This window comes from Neurospora tetrasperma (assembly GCF_000213175.1).
Source record: "Neurospora tetrasperma FGSC 2508 unplaced genomic scaffold NEUTE1scaffold_2, whole genome shotgun sequence".
Taxonomy (NCBI): domain Eukaryota; kingdom Fungi; phylum Ascomycota; class Sordariomycetes; order Sordariales; family Sordariaceae; genus Neurospora; species Neurospora tetrasperma.
In genome coordinates this window covers 4700914-4717846 of record NW_009799100.1, presented here as the reverse complement: position 1 = coordinate 4717846, position 16933 = coordinate 4700914, and the positions used below count along the sequence as shown (strand labels likewise).

Below are 16933 nucleotides of genomic sequence, written 5' to 3'. Positions count from 1 at the left end.
AAAAATCTTCTTCGAAAATAGGTGCCAACGAAAGAGGAAAATGCAAAAAAACGCGCCCACACTATTCTCAGTCCCAGCCAAAGATATCAACAAAAGGCAAAAAGCTCAGTCGCCCAGGAGACTTGGGGGGACGAACCACCACGCTCCAGCTGACGACCTACGAAAACTGTACCTCGGGTACCGCGCACACCGGCAATGTTTTCATAAATGAAACCGCTCGGCCATTTGGCTAATTGAGATCGCTCTGGAATTAGGGTCTGATGCCGGGCCTTAGATGGTGCGGGTGAGGTGGTTACCTAGGTAGTAGAGGGACAGAGCCAAGGGACGGGATACGATGGAATGGGATGAGATGAAAGGCGGATTTGTATGTAGGTACCGTACCATAAGGGCTGTATGGGTGATGGTCCGAGGAAGATTAAGTTAAAGAAGATCAACACGACAACGAACACTCCTTTTCCCGATGAATGTGATGTATCCGCAGGCTTTGCGGCCCCATGAGACTAGCAGTTAGATCATAATCGATTCCAGTGACCCTCATATATGAAGTCGGATGTTAGTCCTTTCTTAGGTTGGCACCTCTCATTTGGTGGTGACCTGTGCAGTTTAGAGTGTCCGTCAAGAACTTGTATGTGATCAACCATTGAAATGCATTGTGATCATTGACCAGACGCCCAAAATGAGGAAAAGAGAAATCCTGAAACACCGCTTTTGCTCATTACCCATAGTCATATACCATTCATAACGCATTACTCCCCCCTTTTCTTCTTCTCACTCGCAAATCCCAAGTTCATACACAAGCCACAAACGACGACGTATGACTCTGCCACGGGGCATGATGGCTAGGATGATGGTGATGAACCTTAGTCTTTGGTATCAAAGCCAGGTCATCACCGCCGCGCCCACCTGATGCATGATTCAAGCAGCAATCAAGACGTGGTTGCTGGGCCCTATGATCGTTGCTCCCCCCTCCACTGCCACTGTCCTCAAACCGAGTAATAACCCCCACCCCCACCTCATGGGAGAATGAAGCGCTTACGTTCTCCATCAACCGCGTAATTTCTTCCTTGCTTTCGGTGGGGTCGATAAATTCGATTTGATCCTCGTCGTCGTCCCCGTCGTCCACTCCTTCTATTACCCTATCGTCACTCGTGGAGATGGTCATCGTTGCCGCGGCGGTGGTGATGGTCGATGATGCGGTAGTGGTGGTATTATCCAAAATCAAAAACGCCCTCTCCAACCTCGGAAAGCTCCTGATCAGACAAAACTTGCTATACGTCTCCCACGGCCGCCTGATCTCCGGTCGGACATGATCGATGGCCAGATTCTTCACCAGCTCCGTGGTGTTGAGGACGTACCGATCAAAATCGCGTGCCGTCTCGCTGTAGCCCATGGACATGATCCTCCTAGTCCTTTCCTTTTCTTCCTCGCCGCGTGCTGCTTTCCTTTTTTGGTGATGATGATGGAAGTCCCCTTCCTCTTCGTAGTACCGCGGTATGTAGAGGATGTCTAGATCCGGCGCAAAGTAGATGGATCCGGACGGGTGGGTGCGTGTGCCAAAGGCTTTGGCGTAGATGCGCGAGAGCGCTTCGTGGCGGGATTCTCGGCAGACGGAGAGGATGACGGGCGGCTTGGAGGGGGTAAAACACCGGTCTTGGGAGGGGCAGTAGTGAATTTCGAGGATGCGAGGGTGGCAGGAGGCTTGCCAGATGGCGAGACGGAGCTCAGTAGGGAGGAGAGGGAAGAGGGTAAAGGTCTTTGGGGCGGTGGAAGTGGTGGGAGTGATTTCGTCCATGGCGATTTTTGTGACTCAGGTTGGATATGAGGTTTAGTGTATTTGTCTGTTACAAGACTTGTTTTATTGCATCAGTGAGGAGTGTGGTATGTTGAAGCTTGTGGAAGTGATGAGTATTAGAGGATAGAGAGACGAGAATTCGAAGATAGAAAGAAGAAAGAGGGAAGACGGGAGGTTATAATAAGAGTACAATAGAACCGCGTCAACCCAAGGAAGATATGACGAGCACGGGACTCGAAACCCCGACTTAACAACACACCATCGAAACAAAACCGTTTGGGTTCTAGAATAAGGTTTAGTGGGGATTGAAGCCGGTGCATTCTCGCCAATACCCTTTAGTGCTTGGAGTCAATGGATATCGCCAGGGTTGGGCATGAAGGCAGCCTTGGCCAGAGTGATGAAGGAGCGAGCATTGAGACGGGCAGTCCGAGCCTAGACAACAATGGGCGTTTGACTATTATAGACCGTTTTCAATTGTCATGTTGTTTGGTATGCCACGGCCAATTCGCACTTGAACGAGCTGAGGCCCTGCGCTGTGACGGTCTGGGAGTCTGGACGGCCCAACAATGGAATGCCCGGACCGTCGTCATTGGCACAATAACTTCCTTTGATGACCCGAAGTTCCATGTGTAAAAGAGGAACAGAAACGGTAACGCGCCGCACGGATCAGCGATAAAAACACATCATCGCCGCCCATTGCTGGTCAACTGGCCAACCCAGACTTTCAGGGAAGATCTCCCGACTTTGGGCATGATGATCTTTGTCTTTATCCAGACGTTGGCTGGTATAAAATGACAATATAGAACAAGGTACTTACCTCGGTCCATTGGGGTGAAGATATCCTGGGCTGCCGTGCGTCCCCCGTCCCTACAATGCAACCGTGACAGAGGAAAAGACAGTTCCATTGCCGTGGATAGGGGAATTGCATCTTTGCGTCGAGTCTAGCGCACACACGGCAATGTGAGATGAATCGCTTTGTGCGTTGGAAAAAAATCAGCAAAAAGTCGGAATGTGCTTGGTCCAAAGTCGTATGACAGTTGAAAATGCCAAGAAACGGAAGTTGTCTGATCTCGTAAATACACTTAAAAATATCAACCCCTGAAAATGCCTCCCTCCTAAAGTGCAAGCAAAGTGCAATGACTTTACCTCGGATTTGCATATACAGGGGCTTGATTTTGGTGGGGAGAAGAACACTTATACCCAGTTACCGGGGCTCCAAAGCTAACTCCTCTTTTAGGTTACATACCCTACACTACATGTACATACATGGGAGATGCTCCGTGTAGTTTTGCACCGAATACCCAAATGCAAACACTACAAAGTGAATAATTGACGACCCCCATTGTTTGCACTTTCACGAGATAGGTAATATGATAATGGATAGAGGTAGGAAACGTTCTGATGCCTACGTCGCAAAATCGGAAGGTGGAGCACTCTCCTCTAGCGCAGAATCAGCGCTGGGATCGGGTAGAGCGGGCAGGCCTGGACCCTGAACGGAGCTGAAGTCCAGTGTGTCTTGGAGATGCCCCGCCAACCCGCCAGGCCCGCCAGGCCCGCCAAGGGAAGCGCATGCTTCAACATCGACGGGTCGACTTGTCAAGTGTGGGGTCGAGCTGAGGGTCCATGTTTTTTCTCCAATTGATGTGCATGCGTGGTGCAAGCCCCAAACAGTTCTCTGCATTCACTACCTGAGTTGCCTGCCTTTTCTTTTACTCCTCCTCGCTGCGGAGAATGTCGATTGTCCAAAGAATGGCTTCAAACAAGGCTTCTTCGGCTGCGCTCACCTTTGAGCTGGTCGCCAAATGCTCCGTAAGTGGAAGATCGTCTGTTCTTCTGGAATCCGAAGGCTGGGAATCAGGTCTCCATACAGCAACTGGATATCAAGTTCCGTCCGTATAAGTGGGATCAGGATTCGGTTCCGCACCCATCGCAAAGCTGTCGCAATCGCCAAACGAACCGCAATGGATGTCCGTCACTAACGTTAACACACGCGTTGAACCTAGACAACAAGGGCTCGCGCTTCTATCCTGACTCTTCCCCATGGACCCGTCAACCTCCCCATCTTCATGCCTGTGGCTACTCAGGCTTCCCTCAAGGGCATCACCCCGGAACAGCTTGAGGGTACGGGATGCCGCCTTTGCCTCAACAACACTTACCATCTAGGACTGAAACCTGGCCAAGAGGTCCTCGATGCCGTTGGCGGCGCTCACAAACTTCAGGGCTGGAAGCATAACCTGTTGACGGATAGTGGAGGGTATGCGCCCTTGTCATAACCAATGCATACGAATGCCGGCGCATCGCTGACCCGGCTTCTCCTCCAGCTTCCAAATGGTATCTCTCCTCAAGCTCGCCAAGGTTACCGAAGAAGGAGTTCGCTTCCTCTCTCCCCACGATGGATCCCCCATGCTCCTCACCCCCGAACACTCAATGAGCCTTCAAAACTCGATTGGATCCGACATCATGATGCAGCTTGATGACGTCTTGGTGACCACTCACCCGGACAAGGCCCGTATGCGCGAGGCCATGGAGCGCAGTGTACGCTGGCTGGATCGCTGCATAAAGGCCCACAAGAATCCCGACCGCCAGAATCTGTTTTGCATTATTCAGGGTGGTTTGGACCTAGAGATGCGCAGGGAATGCTGCCGCGAGATGGTGGCTCGCGACACCCCAGGCATCGCCATCGGAGGTCTCAGTGGTGGTGAGGCCAAGGATGATTTCTGCAACGTTGTGGCTACATGCACAGAGCTTCTTCCCGACTTGAAGCCTCGCTATGTTATGGGTATTGGCTACCCCGAAGACCTGGTCGTCAGCGTTGCTTTGGGAGCCGATATGTTCGATTGCGTCTGGCCCACACGTACGGCGCGGTTTGGCAATGCCATCACGAAGCACGGTGTGCTCAACATGAAGAAGGAACAATATGCCAAGGACTTTGGCCCGATCGAGGACGGTTGTGGGTGCCCATGCTGCAGGCCTATCGATCAAGAGGGAGCCATTGGCGTCACAAGGGCGTTTGTACACCACAATTCGGCCAAGGAGACGGTGGCAGCACATCTGCTGACCATACACAACGTGTGGTATCAGCTGCATCTCATGGGAGGTGCCAGGGACGCCATCATTGCCGACAAGTTCCCGGCCTTTGTTAAGGAGTTCTTCAACAACCTGTACCCAGATAGAAAGAGCTACCCGTCGTGGGCTGTAAACGCTCTGAAGAACGTAGGTATTGACTTGTTTGAAAGCTGAGGCCGCTTGGAGCTTGGTTCAAACTCTCCACACTTTCCTTCTTGTTGCTTGCCCGTATAATGAGTGATTCACTACAAGCAAAAGTGCATGTGTAGCTACATACCTGCTGGCTGAGCTTACAAGTACTGTTGTACGGAAATGCAATTGAAGATTCAGGGTTAGGGCTATAGATGGTGATTGCTTGGCCTCTATCCTACGGCCCCGCTCGTACCGGCCCAGCAACCCGGCCCGCCTGGCCAATGCGCCAATATGCGTATGCGACAGCAACAGAAACGTCCGAGCTTTGAATTTTCGCGGACTTTAAGTCCTCCATCACGGCGATCAACGTCCCCACGAGCCGCGCCGAACCTCGACGCCCGTCAACCGAAGCCACCGGCACCTCGACGGCACCTCGAATACACGATGGCTTCCTCCCGGGGTGTGTCGCCCGGAGGCGCGCTCCTCCGTACCTCGCGCATGTTTTCGCTGCCTCCAGTGATCCCCCCTCCGCCCGGCAACAAGCTTCAGATGATTAGCGAGAGAGCCTCGGCCACCGAAGCATACCCGACTCACCAGGTCCTTACCACCTTTGAATCCTCCCGCTCTCGTGGAGACTGGGGTCTGAAGCGCCCGCTCCCCCTCAAGTCAACAACCGGCACCACGTATCCCATGGTCAAGGTCAAGGAGATGGACTCGCTCGAACAGATTACCGACTTCACCTCCGGCACCCAACACGGCCTCACGCTCAAGAAGTTCCAAGCCCTGAACATCCCGATCAGCACACCGTCCGAAATCAGTGATCCCTCCCGACTTTTCCGCCCCGTCCAGCGGTCCGTCTTCGAGGCCGACACCGATGTGACTGCCTTCAGCCCCGACGAGCAAATCCAAGAAGCTGAAAAGAGGTGGAAGTTCAGCGGTCCCTGGTTGGCCGGCATGACTCCCGGCGAGTTCAAGGAGTACCTCGCCAAGACCGTCAGACCCAAGCGCGCCGATTTCCGCAAATTCATTCAGAAGAAGATTGCGGCTCAGAAGACAGAGGCCGCGAACAGGGAGCTTCAGGAGACGGCTGCTTTGAGGGGTGACGCGGTTGCGGAGACACAAGAGCCTTTCAAGCCGGAGTCTATCACGGACGACGAGGTGACCGAGTACCTGCGCCGCCTGCGCAACGATAACCAGGTGCTCTACGACTTGGTCGGCCAGTTCTTGGATCTCGCACCACTCAAGCCTCCTCAGGCTGCTGAAGCGCGCCAACACTCCTTGATGGTCAACCTGCGCGCAACCGACAGCCCGTACGGTGGACGCGGTCCTCCCATCACCCACCCCTCGGCCGGTATCTCATACCTTCGTACTGCGGCCTACCTCAACAACCACCCGATTTACGGTCCGCAGAAGAGCCACCCGCCCGTCCAGGCTAGAGTGCTCAAGCCGCGCAAGGGAGGTCTTGGAAACGATGCCAAGATTGGTGTTGCTGGCTTCGTCGCCGATGGACCACTTGGCACAAGCCACAGCAACCTGAGGGGCAACACTGTTATGGACAAGTTTGATCCCAGCATTGAGGGCGGTGCCAAGCTCTGGGTCAACGTTGACAAGGCGACGGTTGACTCGACTGGCCGCGTACAGCTGACTGTTAGTGATGCCAAGGCGACGGATGTTCTCATCGCCAAAGAATTGATTGGCGATGCCCGTGAGCCCATCTTCGGGTCTGCCCCCAAGCGCCAGGAAAAGATCTTCAAGAAGATCCCTATGACTGCTGCAAGGCTGAGGGGCAGGTACGAGAACTCTGACTCGCCCTCATCACCTACCATGTCGGGCTCGTCTGGGTATGGTTTACGGTAAATCGGCCGATAAGCAGAAGTGGGAACACGAATGCTTCGCGGCGAGCAGTCAATGAGATACCCAAAATCTGGCAAGAAGATTGAAAGGACGTGGTTGGGATCTTTGCAGGCCGTGTAGGTGTGGATAGCTGATGGGCATACTGATCACCGCTCGCAAATCAGACATAAAACAGACAGTCCATTGTAACATTCTAAGCTGTAAATATAGACCGGTTCATGAAGACCTCCCACGATGAGATGCGTTAACATTGTTCGATTCTAAGTCATCGAGAGCTGAGTAGTTGTCTAAGGGTAAGTGAGTGTCACTGCCTTTGCACTGTAAGCATTCGATCGGTTCAGGGGCAACACTGAGTGTAAACAATGGGGGTCACGTGCCGAGCGAACCATGACCACTCAGCCACGACGCTTGTCAGCCACATGAGGCTCAGTACGTGCCCTAACGCCAAACCTGGGCGTGCACTGACCCCACAACCCGCCGGATATTGCCAAACCAAAAAAGTTCGACTTGGTGTTTGTTCACGTCTTCTTGTCCTTGACAACGTAACCCTTCAACTCCCCTCCTTCAGCAGCAAAGCAGCAGCAAAGCCGGCAAAATGGGTCGCGTTCGTACCAAGACTGTCAAGAAGTCCGCCAAGGTCATCATTGAGCGGTACTACCCCAAGTTGACCCTCGACTTCGAGACCAACAAGCGCATCTGCGATGAGATCGCCATCATTGCCTCCAAGCGCCTCCGCAACAAGGTGCGTTTTGTCACGAACCGGGAGAGGGTTTATACATGGACCCGGGAGGAAGGACAGGCAGAAGGATGGATGAACGGGGCGGCCATGCTAATATGTTTGGACAAAAATAGATTGCCGGCTACACCACCCACTTGATGAAGCGTATCCAGCGTGGCCCCGTCCGCGGTATCTCCTTCAAGCTGCAGGAGGAGGAGCGTGAGCGCAAGGACCAGTACGTTCCCGAGGTTTCTGCTCTCGACTTCACCCAGAACTCCGAGAGCGGTCAGCTCGACGTCGACACCGAGACCAAGGACCTCCTGAAGCACCTCGGCGTAAGTTTTCCTCACCATCCCAACCATCACTTTGGTTTTCTGCCCCGCATGAAGCCATGGTAAGGATGCATTTTGTCTAACTTGTCTCTTTTTTCTCTCTCAACAGTTCGACTCCATCCCCGTCAACGTCATCCCCGTCACCCAGGCCCAGCCTGTCGAGCGCGGCCGCCGCTTCGGCGACCGTCCCCGCCGCGACTAAATGTCGCCCGGTCGACGATAACCAAAATAATAATGGAAATCGGGCGTTGGATCATGCACTACGGTGGTGTCGGTCCTACCTGGGTTGGTGTTCGGTGTCTATCTGGAACAGGGTAGCATGAGCATCATTAGGTCACATCTGCGAAACCAAATGCGATCTGTTTGCCCACAAAAGGTGTCGCTGACTCTCTTGGTGTAATGCCGGAGACGATGCTTGATTGCCAATTCTCTTCCCGTCCTCGTATGGGATTGTGGTGCTTTATATGCTCTATGGTGATTGTGTTGAGGGGCAGGGTTGGGACTTGGTGTGGTTCGGCACAAGTGCCAGGAGGGGAGTTTGCTCCCGCCCCGGTTCTTGGGTTACACACCATCCAAGGTACCTCCCAGTTCTGGTGATATGCTAACTTGCAGCTTGTCTATGCCCGGGACTTGAACAGCCATCAAACGCCCGTCTGGGCGTATCACACTACGTAGGCTTTACGTTCTTGGTTTGCGCAACGAACTGTAGTAAACTCAAGGTGGGTATCTATTAAGATTGGTCATCTGTGAATGCTATGTCTGTCCAGGTTCTGCGCAAGTTCATCAATCTAGCGTAGATACTGTCTTGCCTGGACTACATGGATATCTGCATGCGTCCCGACAGATAGTCATTAATATCATCATCGTCCTCATCGGTATCTTCACTTTCGCTCTCGCTGCCATCTTTCTTTGCAGCTTCCTGGCTCTTGATATCAGTGCCAAACCTAGGCTTGTGGCCTTCAACCATATGATGGGCATCCTGCGGACGCTTCTTCCGGGACGTAGAAGACGCCTTTGTGTGATCCGGTGCTTTTGCCGGACCTGTTGTTGGCTTCTCCCGGATCGTAACCTCAACACCTTGACCGGCTAGCAGCCTATCCAGCTTCCCGCTGCCCTGGCCTCTCTCAACCGCCAAAGCGTCAGCATCCCTCTGCATCTGCGCAGCCTTGTCTGAAATCTCAGCCTTCCTATTGAGATCCAGTCTCGCCAGGTCAGCAGCGACTTTATCTTCCGCTTCTGCGACACTTGTTGCCTTGTCCTTGTCCTTGGCCTTCTCTTCCTCTCCAAACGGCTTCTTCTTCTTCTCCTCCTCCTCCCTCAACTCAACCTTGACCACCCTCTTCCCCGTCTCCAAATCCGTCATATAACTCGGATTATCCAACTGCACCTTGACATACAGCGCCCGCACCGCACACGCATCCGAGCACCACTTGTTCAAGTCCTCCGTCTTGGCAATGTTGCCCGTCCGCATAATGATCTTGTACTCTCCCTCATATTGCCTCCTCTTCCGCGGGCAGAGCACGTACCCGCACGCACCCAGACAGTTGCGCTCTTCGATGAGCTCCAGGTATTCCCGCGGCGTGAAGTCGGCTACCAATTTGAGAAACTGACGGGCATCGTCGGGGTGGGGGTTGGCGGCGCTCAGGGGCTGGTGGTTGAGAGGGTGTAAGGCGGGAGGCGTGCGCTGGGTGGGGAAGGAGGAGGAGAGGAGCTCGATGGTTTCGAGGGGGATGGCGGGCTTGAGCTCGGTTTGGGATAGGCGTTGGAGGAGGAGGGCTTGTTCGTGGGCGAGCCGCTGTTCGGTGGGGAGGGAAGATAGGTCGGCGAAGGAGATGGGGAGGGAGCCGGGGGAGATGAAGTCGCGCTGCTGTTGCTGGTTGGAGGGTTCGGTAGGTGAAGGTAGTTGGGAGAAGCCGGTTGTTGGGTGGGTGGTTTTTTTGAGGATGGATTTTGGTGGTTTGGAGACTGGTGGGCTGGTAGAGGACATTTTGGGTTGGTGTTTAGGGTGGTGTTATTTACGGGGTATCGTGGGCAAGGTTTAAACCGGGTTGGGAGGTCGGTGGAGAGTTTTTATGGCTTCGGTCGCAGGCTGTTTGTTTGTTGCTGATGGTCCTGTGAGGCAATGTTCAAGTCGTTTTGTTTGAAAACATCCAAAAGCTTCCATGCGATGATGGAATGGCCGATAAGATAAAATCACACAAAAGGTCATGTCCCGGCAGGCAATACAGTAAAGGTAAGTACCTAAATGAGCCCCACGCGTAATCTTGAGCTGCCTCCACAGAAGAGCTCAGAAAAGGCGGAGCAACCCATGTCTCATCATGCCTAGCATCGGGGAGGGCAGTGCTCTCTTGTTCTCCCATGAAGGATACGGTGGCTTCACGAAGATGATGGACGATGGGGAAGCTCAAGCATTGTGTTTCCCGGCATTGACAAGATGAAAGTGATGTTTGGAACTAAGCACATGGCCTGTGGTTTCATCTCACTCTTTGGGGGGTTCACATGTTACACAGCAAAGAAACGCTAACAACGGGAATACAAAGATTATTGATACAGGTTGCATCATCCATCGCATTCGTCTAAGCCATGATCCCAGCTCTTTCCGTACTAATGTGCATGTGTGCATCTCGAACCTCCTGTTTCTATACTACAATACTTGGTTCATCATGCTCGGCCTCAACATGTGTAATGTGCACATTCATTCCTTTCCCGCAATGTCGGGGGTAATTGAAAGAAGATGTACTGTAGTGTCGAGTTAAAGTGTGCATAAATTGGCCCATACTGTACCTCTACTTGGATAGTCAGTACACTACAAGTGCTGACGTCGAAGAAGCTGGAGCGGCTGTGTTGAGGTAGTGAGATCAGCCTATCTTACCTGGACTGTCCAAGTACGTTGAACACATTGCGGCATTGCATCCTCGGTCACAAGACCGCAAAGCAGAGAAACCTTATAGCATCTCATAAATATCTATTATACGAGAGGGGCTCTTTTGACTTTGGGTGACCATCAAAGAGAAAAAGACAGATGAGAGTAAACATGGCAACGCAGTAACGCTGTTGAAGTGCCGGGAAACCTGGAACACACTTGATGCTGCCCCCCCCCCCCAGTGCGACAGCAGCAGGGACGGCCCAGTCGATCTGCAGTTGTGGCTATACTGTAGTAGCACTGCACTGTCCAACCCAGAGAGGTGTCCGCCTAGCGCCTGATACGTTCAATGCGCTGCCTGCACTTGCATCAGGTCGTCCGGCCCCAGGTGCTCCCCCCGTCATGCTGCCACTTGTGCTGTCACTGCTGGGCTGCTTCCGCTCGAGGTGAGGTGCTTCTTCCCCCCCGCGTCACCTATCCCGTTCAGGGCCTGATTCACTGCAACAAGACCGAAACCATCCCCGATTCTCTCTTCAACTTCCACTTCAAGCTTCTTCATCAAAAGTGGCGGGTCTCCGGCAACCGAATCTCCAACACATGGGCTTCGCTTTGTCGCCGTCCATCCGCGCTTCAACAAGACCACTTTAACATCATCCAACATCTACCATACCGTTTTGCTTCCACCAAGTTAACTAATACTCGTGTTACCTGACGCTGTTTGCAGCTTACATTTCTCTCCTGCTGCTGCCGCTGCTGCCTCCTGCGCAGGGACCGCCCCGCACCCACTCACGCAACTCCCTTCCGATCTTACCTTGACTTCGACACAAACGACACTCCAACCGCTTGGGTTGATTTCCCAACTGCAGAATCATCATGTCGTTGTTCAAAGTTAAGGCCATCTTCGAGTACGCCTCGGGCCACGAGGACGATCTCAACTTCCCCGCCGGTCAGATCATCACCGTGACCGATGAGGAGGACGCCGATTGGTATGGCGGAGAATACGTCGACGAGGCCGGTGTCAAGCAAGAGGGCATCTTCCCTCGCAACTTCGTCGAACGCTACGAACCCCAAGCTCCGCCCCGCCCAACAAGACCAACCCGTGCTGCCAAGCAGGAGCCTGAGCATGTCGCCGCTCCCGAGCAAGCAGTCTCCCCGGAGCCTGCGCCTGCTCCTGAACCCGTGCGCTCGCCATCACCTCCTCCTGTTGCTTCCGCCCCTCCGCCTGTACCTGTACCAGCTGCCGAACCCCCGGTCCCCAAGCCCGCTCCGCCCCCGCAGGCATCCGCCCCTCCGCCGCCAGTTCCGCAGGCAGTTCCGCCGCCTGCCGAAGCCCCGAGAGTGACGTCTCCACCTCCCAAGCCCGCCCCTACACAACAACAACAACAACAGCAGCAGCAGCAGCCATCCAAGCCCAGCGGCCCTCCCCCCGTCGCAGAGAAACCCTCGAGCTTCAAGGATCGCATTGCTGCCTTCAACAAAGCTGCGGCCCCTCCCCCTGCCCCCTTTAAGCCTACCGGTCTGAGCTCTGGCGCCAACTTCATCAAGAAGCCCTTTGTTGCGCCTCCTCCCAGTAGGAACGCTTACATTCCTCCTCCCCAGCAAGCCCCCGTTGCCAAGATCTATCGCCGTGACGAAGATCCGGAGATCAGGGAACAAGAGGCTCAAGCCCAAGAGAATGCTGCCAAAGCAGGTCTCGCCCCTGCCTCTGCCTCTGCCTCGAACGAGGGAGAAGGTGAGGAGGAACAGCCGAAGCCGCTGAGTCTCAAGGAGCGCCTGGCCCTCCTGCAGAAGCAGCAGATGGAGACGGCTGCTCGACATGAGGCCAAGAAGGAAAAGCCCAAGAAGCCCGTCAAGAAAAAGGTTGAGACCCACGAAGCCGCCGAGGAGGGCGAACCCGCCGCGGTACCCCTCGAAAGACAGGACACCGAAGAAACTGTAAGAAAGTCGGTGGATGAGGCCCTCCACCCACGCGCGCCAGCGCCCAGGCGCAAGTCAAACTTTGGTGTCGAGCCCAATGATGGCAACGAGGCCGACTTGTCTGGCGCCGGTGAGACAACGGAGGGACAAGAAGATCTGACTGAAAAGGAGGAGGTTGAAGAGCACAAGCATGTTGCTACTGCCGCTAAGCAGGAAGATGCCAAGCTTGCGCAGGAAGAGGACGAAGAAGACGAGGAGGAGGAAGAAGAAGAAGAGGAAGAAGAAGAGGTTGACCCGGAGATCCGGCGTAGGGAGGAATTGCGTGCTAGAATGGCCAAGATGTCTGGCGGCATGGGTTTGCCCGGAATGCCTGGCATCTCCCTCTTCGGCGGCCCGCCTCCTATGCTGCCCAAGAAGAAGAAGCCTGTTCCTGAGAAGGTGGAGGAATCTGAAGAACAGCCCACTTCCCCGGTCCAGCGTGCGCCTCCTATCCCGACCATGATGGCTCTCCCTGGTATGTCCCGGGCACCGGAACCTGTGCGTTCCCCTGAAGTCGAGGAGCCCCGTTCGCCCTTGCATGCGCCGCCGCCGCCCACTCGTCCTCCTCAGCAGGCCGAACCGGAACAGCCGGTGTCTGAAGAGGAGGAAGAGGAAGAAGAGGAAAGTGAGGCGCCAACACCGTATCAGGCACCTCCTCCGTCTTGTAAGTCTCAGAGACACTTGGCAGCCTTGCCCGCCACGATACTAACTCGAATGATAGTGCCTTCGAGGGACCCCGGGGTACCGCCTCCTGTTCCTGGTGGAAGACCAGCTCCTCCCCCCGTTCCTACCGAAGGTAAAGTTCTCCGGTGGTGATGACTGTAAATGACTTACTAACTTGAGTTCAGCCCGTCCGCCTCCCCCGCCCCCGACTGCATCGGCCACAAACTCGCCCAGTGAAGGCTCTGCATCGGATGACGAGCTCTCGGAAAGGCCCCAGGAGGAGTCTGATACTCCGCGCGTTGCTGAGACATCGCATACAGCTCGGGCTCCGCCGCCGCCCCTTCCGGCTCTTGCTCCGCCGACACCGCAGATGCCTCCTCCCCCGGTGTCACCCCCAACCTCGCCTGGTGCTTCGCACGGCAGACGCCAGTCGTATTACGAGGCATCACCTCGGTCCCCTCCGCTGCCCCCTGCTTCACCGTCAGCCAAGCGTGAAAGTCGCTTGCCTCCTCCGATTCCCGGTATGGTCCCGGTGAGCCGGGCTCCTCCCCCGCCTCCCCCGGCAGCGCCACCAAGAACACCGACTACGGATACTTTCCATCAACGCCAGCATTTGTCTCCTGGAAGGGGGCATGACAATGAAGAAGTGGAAGAAGAGATTACCGAGTACGAAGGGGATTACGATACGGACATTGCTTCCTCTGTTCCTCATAAGGATGCGCTGAAGTCTCATCAACGTGATACGAGTTTTGACGGGCCCGCGTCGCCACGCTCGCCCATGTCCCGCCCACCTCCTCTTCCCCCGACATCACCACCGAGAGCCGGTCCCCCTCCTGTTCCACTCATGTCTCCACTAGAAAGCCGCAAGTCTGTCGACGTGCCACGCGCGGCCCCTCCGCCTCCTCCGACGCAAGAGATGCCTCGATACGGGGAAGGAGACTTCGACCCTTACAACTACTCTTCGCCGACTCACGGATCATCGTCGATACCGTCCTTCCCTTTGCCTAATTCGCCCCCGTCTGAACCATACTCTCCTGAAACCCCTTTCCACGGGACCCCTCAAAATCTAAGGGCTCCTCCCCCGGCGCCGCCCGGTAGTGGCCGCCCGTCGACCCGGCAGTCGATGGATACCCCGCGTTCAAATTTGCGGCGATCTGTAGATATGACGCGGCCATCAATGGAATCAGGCTTCGTTGCTAACGACATCGACCTGGCCAGCCAGTCGACTTGGTGGCTACAGCCCAAGAGCCTCCCCCCACCTCTTCACGGACGCAAGGACATCCTCTTTGAGTCTGAGGAGTCTACCGCGTCTGACCCCCACTCTGGTAAGACTATTGTCACCCGGGACATCTACGTCTTGTTCCAGGACTACTCCCAGACCGTGATCACCGTTCGCTTCAACTCTCAAGACCCGTCCGACGTCGAACTTGAGCAGCGCCACGAACCCCCTCCCCGCACCCTGCGTCAAGACCAGCTTGAGCAGAGCTACGAGCGCTTTGGACGGGCTATCAGCGAGGCCGTGTCCGGTAAGAAGGAAACCGTCGTCGGTGACGGTACTCCCCAAGCACTGATCTACGAGCTCCTCCGTCCCTTCAAGGACGCCCTCCTGCCCGTCGGCACGCGCGCCTATGGCGCCCTGGTGTACTCCAACCTGGCCAACGCGAGCACTACTCAGAACGACGAGATCCGCCCCGGCGACATCATCTCCGTCAGAAACGCCAAGTTCCAGGGCAAGCACGGCGCCATGCATGCCAAGTATACCATGGAGGTTGGTAAGCCGGATCACGTCGGTATCGTGGCCGAGTGGGATGGCACCAAGAAGAAGGTCAGAGTGTGGGAGCAGGGCAGGGAGAGCAAGAAGGTCAAGGTCGAGAGCTTCAAGCTTGATGATCTGAGGAGTGGTGAGGTCAAGATTTGGAGAGTCATGCCCAGGAGCTGGGTCGGCTGGGAGGGAGGGAACTAGGATTAGGATTCCTCATCGACCGGTGATGGGCCATTGACGACGCTGAACTCTAACGAGAGTCTGTCTATGACTGAGGCAAGGAGAGTCGAGCGGTTCAGTGGAATTGGTAGTGTATTTGGTGTCTTGGCGAGAGTTGTAGGCTCTGACCAGTGGTAATTGCAAGGTGGGAAGGCCGCGGGCATTGAGAAAAGATTAGGTTCTTTGAAGTTCAAGCTGCTGCTGCATGCAGCTGTTCTTCTTTGCCCTAACGTTTTCTCTCTCCTTCTTTTGCGTGTAAGTATTTTGCGTGTTTGTTTGGTTGTCATAAGAGGGATCAGTGATGGAAGAAGGAAGTGGGTGGAAGTGAAGGGAGCTTCTGAGAGAGGTGAGGTGATGATGCTGCTTGGGTGGTGGGAGAAATTTGTCTTTATTACAAGTCATCACACACTACTGAACTCCAAGTCATAATAAGTTTTCCCCCATACATATAAAACAAATCACAACAAACAAAACAAATCACAACAAACAAAACAAATCACAGACACATTGATTGGCAGCAACAGCAACAGCAATATAACTTTGAATTTGCGTATTTAGCATCTCTAGCATAGTCTCTGTTTTATACTCTCGTTGAAATATTTTCTACTTTGACTAGCATCATCTCGTGATACTAAACTTATCTATCCGATGTTACACGGTCGGTTCTGGTGACAGTCGGCAAATCGAGAATAGAAAGACGAACATATCTTAAGAAACCTCGAGGAAACTAAGACAAAACAACGGAAGACGAGAGATCTGAATTTTGAATACTACCTAGAATCAAACAGATATCAAGGTAAAGTCGATTATAGAAAAAAAAAGTGAAAAGCGAGAAGATATGAATCCAAAAAAAAAAAAAAAATTAAAAAAAAAAGAATTATATAAAAATTAAAATAAATTTTAAAAAAAAAAAAAAATTTTTTTTAAAAAAAGGGAAGGAAGAGAAGAATATAATAAAAAGAAGGTACGACTGTTATGGGGCATTCTTGGTGGATACCTAGATGCTCTGTTTTATTATAGCAGCTGCTCACTAGAGCGTATGGCTTGTTATATAAAAGTGTTCGTTCTGTTAACCTCTATTAAAGTAGACGGATTATTAATTAATAGTATATTAACCTAACGTCTATTTTGCTTATACTTAGTGAAGTCGTGTGCGAGGTCCCAAGTTGAGGTTCGCGATAGTTCTTATTTTTAACTTCCTTTAACAAAACTATTATTAATTGTTATATATTATTACTCTATCCAATAATTAATTGCTTACTCTATTATTCACTATTATTATTACTTGTGAAATATATTTTCGTATAATAAGTAGTACCTACAATTCAATTTCAAACCGACTTTGTTATTTTTATTATCTTTTCCTTTCGTTGAAGGGGGAGATATATTAAGTCTAATAATAATTTATTAAATTTATTAACTATTATTCAACTTTTATCTTTACCGACTAAATATTTATATATTTACTCTTCAGAATCCCCTTTTTTTACTATTTAATTACTATTTAATTAAGTCCCGAAGCTAAATTGAATAATATTTAAAATTAATTAAGTAAACCACCGGATAGCTTTCGACT

The 16933-nt window shown here is 53.0% G+C and overlaps 6 protein-coding genes across 6 annotated transcripts; 4 read left to right on the top strand and 2 right to left on the bottom strand.

Annotated features, from left to right (window-relative positions):
• Window positions 1-569: 569 nt before the first annotated feature.
• NEUTE1DRAFT_61488 (uncharacterized protein) lies at window positions 570-2755 on the bottom strand (the record flags this gene model as incomplete). Its single annotated transcript, XM_009851670.1, has 2 exons — window positions 570-1849; window positions 2610-2755. One exon carries the CDS (start codon window positions 1790-1792, stop codon window positions 788-790), a length of 1005 nt encoding a protein of 334 aa, XP_009849972.1.
• Window positions 2756-3523: 768 nt separating this feature from the next.
• Window positions 3524-5061, top strand: NEUTE1DRAFT_121512 (queuine tRNA-ribosyltransferase; the record flags this gene model as incomplete). Its single annotated transcript, XM_009851669.1, has 3 exons — window positions 3524-3601; window positions 3796-4046; window positions 4114-5061. The coding sequence occupies 3 exons, from the start codon at window positions 3524-3526 to the stop codon at window positions 5030-5032; spliced, it is 1248 nt and encodes a 415-aa protein (XP_009849971.1).
• A 278-nt stretch (window positions 5062-5339) lies between these two features.
• On the top strand, window positions 5340-7100 carry NEUTE1DRAFT_61484 (uncharacterized protein; the record flags this gene model as incomplete). Its single annotated transcript, XM_009851668.1, has 1 exon — window positions 5340-7100. The coding sequence occupies one exon, from the start codon at window positions 5435-5437 to the stop codon at window positions 6845-6847; it is 1413 nt and encodes a 470-aa protein (XP_009849970.1).
• A 266-nt stretch (window positions 7101-7366) lies between these two features.
• Window positions 7367-8269, top strand: NEUTE1DRAFT_94538 (40S ribosomal protein S17; the record flags this gene model as incomplete). Its single annotated transcript, XM_009851667.1, has 3 exons — window positions 7367-7586; window positions 7697-7897; window positions 8004-8269. The coding sequence occupies 3 exons, from the start codon at window positions 7440-7442 to the stop codon at window positions 8094-8096; spliced, it is 441 nt and encodes a 146-aa protein (XP_009849969.1).
• A 439-nt stretch (window positions 8270-8708) lies between these two features.
• On the bottom strand, window positions 8709-9881 carry NEUTE1DRAFT_129060 (uncharacterized protein; the record flags this gene model as incomplete). Its single annotated transcript, XM_009851666.1, has 1 exon — window positions 8709-9881. The coding sequence occupies one exon, from the start codon at window positions 9879-9881 to the stop codon at window positions 8709-8711; it is 1173 nt and encodes a 390-aa protein (XP_009849968.1).
• A 1749-nt stretch (window positions 9882-11630) lies between these two features.
• Window positions 11631-15908, top strand: NEUTE1DRAFT_121508 (uncharacterized protein; the record flags this gene model as incomplete). The annotated part of the gene is made up of 3 exons (XM_009851665.1): window positions 11631-13377; window positions 13435-13509; window positions 13562-15908. The coding sequence occupies 3 exons, from the start codon at window positions 11631-11633 to the stop codon at window positions 15337-15339; spliced, it is 3600 nt and encodes a 1199-aa protein (XP_009849967.1).
• Between the last annotated feature and the right edge of the window lie 1025 nt (window positions 15909-16933).